At 44.9% G+C, this 3841-nt stretch overlaps 1 protein-coding gene across 1 annotated transcript; it reads right to left on the bottom strand.

Annotated features, from left to right (window-relative positions):
• Positions 1-1059: 1059 nt before the first annotated feature.
• On the bottom strand, positions 1060-1977 carry LOC146020703 (taste receptor type 2 member 143-like). Its single transcript, XM_083154038.1, has one exon. It carries the CDS (start codon positions 1975-1977, stop codon positions 1060-1062), a length of 918 nt encoding a protein of 305 aa, XP_083010164.1.
• Positions 1978-3841: the final 1864 nt, after the last annotated feature.

The raw sequence follows: 3841 nt of genomic DNA, 5'->3' as shown, positions 1-3841 counted from the left end.
AATAAATATACATGTAATGAGGGTTAAAATGTTGTTTTATTAGGGTGTTTATTAAGGTAGACAATTGAATTAATAGAAAACAATTATTGAATAACAGTTAGAATAATTAATTAATTGTCTTAATTATAGTTGAAAGGCATGATTTGCAGTTCCATATATGTGAAGGGTATGCCACCGTGCACGGACGTATGCTCCCTCTCATGATCGGTGACACACGCGTTTTCCATTGAAAAAAAGGCGAGAACTGTCCGTGCACTGTGGCGTACGCTCAGATATACGGAAGATGTCGGTGGGAAAACGGACGAGACAGATTTAGGATAAATAGTGGTAACTTGACTAAGATGGGAGTTGTATTGAAAATGGGGCATTGCCAATAGCAACCAATGAGATTCTATTGATTATCTTCTAGGTGCTAAATAAATAATGGAATCTGATTGGTCGCTATCTTAGTAAATGTATCCCTTATTATCTTTACTCTGCTCTGTCCTCCCTATGTGCTTTCCTCTCATTATATAAAGTCATTAGGAAGTAATTGTATTGTACAAACATTCCGCTAGATCATATACGAGGGGACAATGACCACAGAAAAGCATAAGGGGGCTGTTATCTTTTACTGTTTAGTATTTATTTTTACACATAACCCAAATGGTGCGTTTCCTCTGTTGTGCTCATGAGCAGGTGGATCTGGACTCCACCAATGACTATGGTATGGTCTCAGATGGCAGTTTGGGGCAATACAAGATGCCACAAGTCAATGTTACTTTCTATTCTATTATATTATTGGGAGTTTGAGAGAAACGTTCCGTACCAAGCAATGCTATGTCATTGTTTTACACCTGCAAATTGTCCTGTAGAACTGTCTAACATACTGTAGTCTACTCTGAAATACTGTGACAAGTCAGAGGTTCTCAGGTACATGTCTACAGAATATTGGAAAAACATAAGTAACCGTTCCTACAAAATCCAGTACAATAATAACTATGATACAATAATCAGTCATGCTACATTATAGGAGTGTCTCTGTGAGGTAACCAAAGCTATGGAAGGGAACATGAACTGTCAGTTGTCGGGATCCCGTTGACCTTTGGCCACTTTGAGGTGACTGTAAACACTTCGGAAGGCATTGTATAATTTTGGGTTTCCTAAGATCAGGATGACTCCCTGCAGTGTGCAGAAGGAAAAATGCAACAAGAGGAAAATCCAGAACCATGGAGATGAAAAGGGAAATGCATTTAGCGGGAGGATAATTTGGGTCAAGTAGAAGACAACATAAAGCACTAGAAGCAAAGTCATTGTTCGGATCCCATTAATATGAGCTTCTGTCTTCGAGCAGCTGAAATCCATTGATGCCTTCATCCTGAACACATGCAATGCCAGGGACGTTAGAGTTGTGCCCAGGGAGATGATGATCAGGGCACAGGGTACACAGCACCACAAGAGCAGAGCAACAAGAAACCCACTGGAAATTGTGAAAGGGATGCTCTCATATCTGCCATACTGGGTGTTGTTAACTGCTGGGTTTAATGCTGTTAGATATCCAAAGGAAATAAAAACAATGGACAGCACAACCGATGCCACCATCAGACAGGGCAACGTCTCGAAGAACCTCGATTTCACCACTGCAAAGACTTTAGTTTGGAAGTTTGTGATCTTGATACAGTAGAAAATGCAGAGCCAGGATGTCATCCAAGAGCTAGATAGGCACATGGGGTTATACACGGCATAGAAAATATTAAAGAAGGTGTAGGAGAGAAAAATGTCTACCCAGAAATAATAAATAGTGATGCTGCATGCGAGTAGGGTCTGCATGATGATGTTACACAGCCCTAGTGCCACCAGGATTGTATCTCCAGGGCTCAGATTGCCTCCTTTCCTCCAAGTCTTGCTACTTACACATATGATCAGACCATTCAAGAGCAAGCCAGAACATAAATCCAGAAATATGAATTCCAGGAGGGCAATACTGATAAGCTGCATCTCTCTGTGTGTAACGGAAGCCAGGTGGGTCTGCTCTCCTCCTCAGTAATGTCCACAACAGTCACGTCTTACACAAATGTGGATCAGCTCAGGTAACCAGCTCATCACACTCAGAGCGATGTTACTTTCCGTGTCACTCAGGATTTGCATCCTCATTTGGGAATGTGGTTTTATTTTCATCCACTGAGGATTTACATGAAGAGTTTGTGGATTCACTGGGAAATACATTTCTATGGAAATCAACTGGGAAATACATTTCTATGGAAATCACCTCTGAGAGTTTGTGTAAAGAACAGAGAGCATCACAAGATGTAATCATCATTATCTACATGGGTTTACTAATTACACTTATCAGTCATACATTGCAACATTACTTAATACACAATAACTAGGTTATTCATCACGCCCTATGGGCGCTCTTCACACCATCGTAAGGGGCTGCGCTCCCTTAATTTGTGAACGTTTGTATTGTGAGAAAGATGGTTAGAATTGTATGAAAGATGCCTGTATTGCAACTTGAGTTATAGGTGAAATGTGTTGAATAGAGAGCATATGATTTGGAAGGGGGTGTGTATTGTTTTGTTTAATTAAAAAGCGGTTACAGAGTAAGATGTACATTGATAGCGTGGAGGGTACAGTGACATTTGTGGGTGTGGGGGGGGTGTGTGTGTGTTGTTTAGGTGTGTGTGTGCAATAGTATAGTAGGGTGTTTTTGAGTCAGCGGCTCCCCACTGGCAGAGGTCACGACACAGGAAAACAGGAGGCTGTGTAGTGATAGGGGTGTGTGGGGACTAAAGAGGAGGGTGCCTTCTGCCAGTGGGTGAGGGTCCAGCGTGGCAGCACAGGAGTACAGGATGGTGGCCCTGAGTCAGAGTCTCTTCCTACTGGGTGGGAGTTAGGGTGCATGAGAGCAGGAGGCTGGGCTATGAGGCATGATAGGGGTATGTGGGCGACACAGCGTCAGCGACTCCCCAATGGTGGAAGTTACGGTTAAGGAGAGCAGGAGGCTGGGTAGTGATAGGGGTGTGTGGGCATACGGGGGACTAAAGAGGAGGGTGGGGTACACTGTGCAGCTTCTGCCAGTGGGTGAGGGTCCAGCGTGGCAGCACAGGAGTACAGGACGGTGCCCCTGAGTCAGTGTCTCCTCCTACTGGGTGGGAGTTAGGGTGCATGAGAGCAGGAGGCAGGGTGGTAAAGCATGATAGGGGAATGTGGGCAACACAGGGTGAGAGCGGGTCCCCACTGGCAGAAGTTACGGGGCAGAAGAACAGGAGGCAGGGCAGTGATAGAGGTGTGTGGAAATTAGGGGTAGTAAAGGTTTTTGGCTGTTGCAGAGTAGGAATGGGCATTGGTGCAGACGCCATCGATGGTTGGCATTAATGGCGATTTTAGACGCTGCCATCGATAGTAGTAACATATTACTTCGATGGCCATCCATTATGTCTGACTGAAGAGGCCGTGGGTCAATCAGAACTCGGTGGAAGGACTTCCGGGTGTGGGGGGGCCGAGCTATGCTCCGCGTCCCGGCACCTTAAAAACTTGTGAAACTTGATCAGTTCTCATTTGCCATTGATGTAGGGAAACCATCTGGTCCTCCCACAGCGATGGCAAAAGTATTCAACATTGGCCATAAACCATCGATGATTTGAAATCATTGATGGTCGATGGGCATCCCTAGAAATGGAGGAGGGTGGGGGACAGTATGTAGCTCCCAGCATTGGGTGAGCATCTTCTCCCACTGGAAGGGAGTAAGGGGGAGCATGAGAGCAGGAGGCTGTATAAAAGTGGTATGTGGGCAAGACATTGGTAAAAGTTGTGGCGCTGGTGCAGAGGACCGTGGGGACACTTCTGGCAGTGGGGGAAC

The sequence above is a fragment of the Crinia signifera genome, chromosome 7, assembly GCF_055691185.1.
Source record: "Crinia signifera chromosome 7, ASM5569118v1, whole genome shotgun sequence".
NCBI classification, from domain to species: Eukaryota; Metazoa; Chordata; class Amphibia; order Anura; family Myobatrachidae; genus Crinia; species Crinia signifera.
The sequence above is the reverse complement of the archived record's forward strand: the minus strand, read 5'-3'. Positions and strand labels throughout refer to the sequence as shown.

What these genes read in the sequence shown, in the direction of transcription:
- LOC146020703 (XM_083154038.1), bottom strand. Translation starts at nt 1,977, where the DNA reads ATGCAGCTTATCAGTATTGCCCTCCTGGAATTCATATTTCTGGATTTA.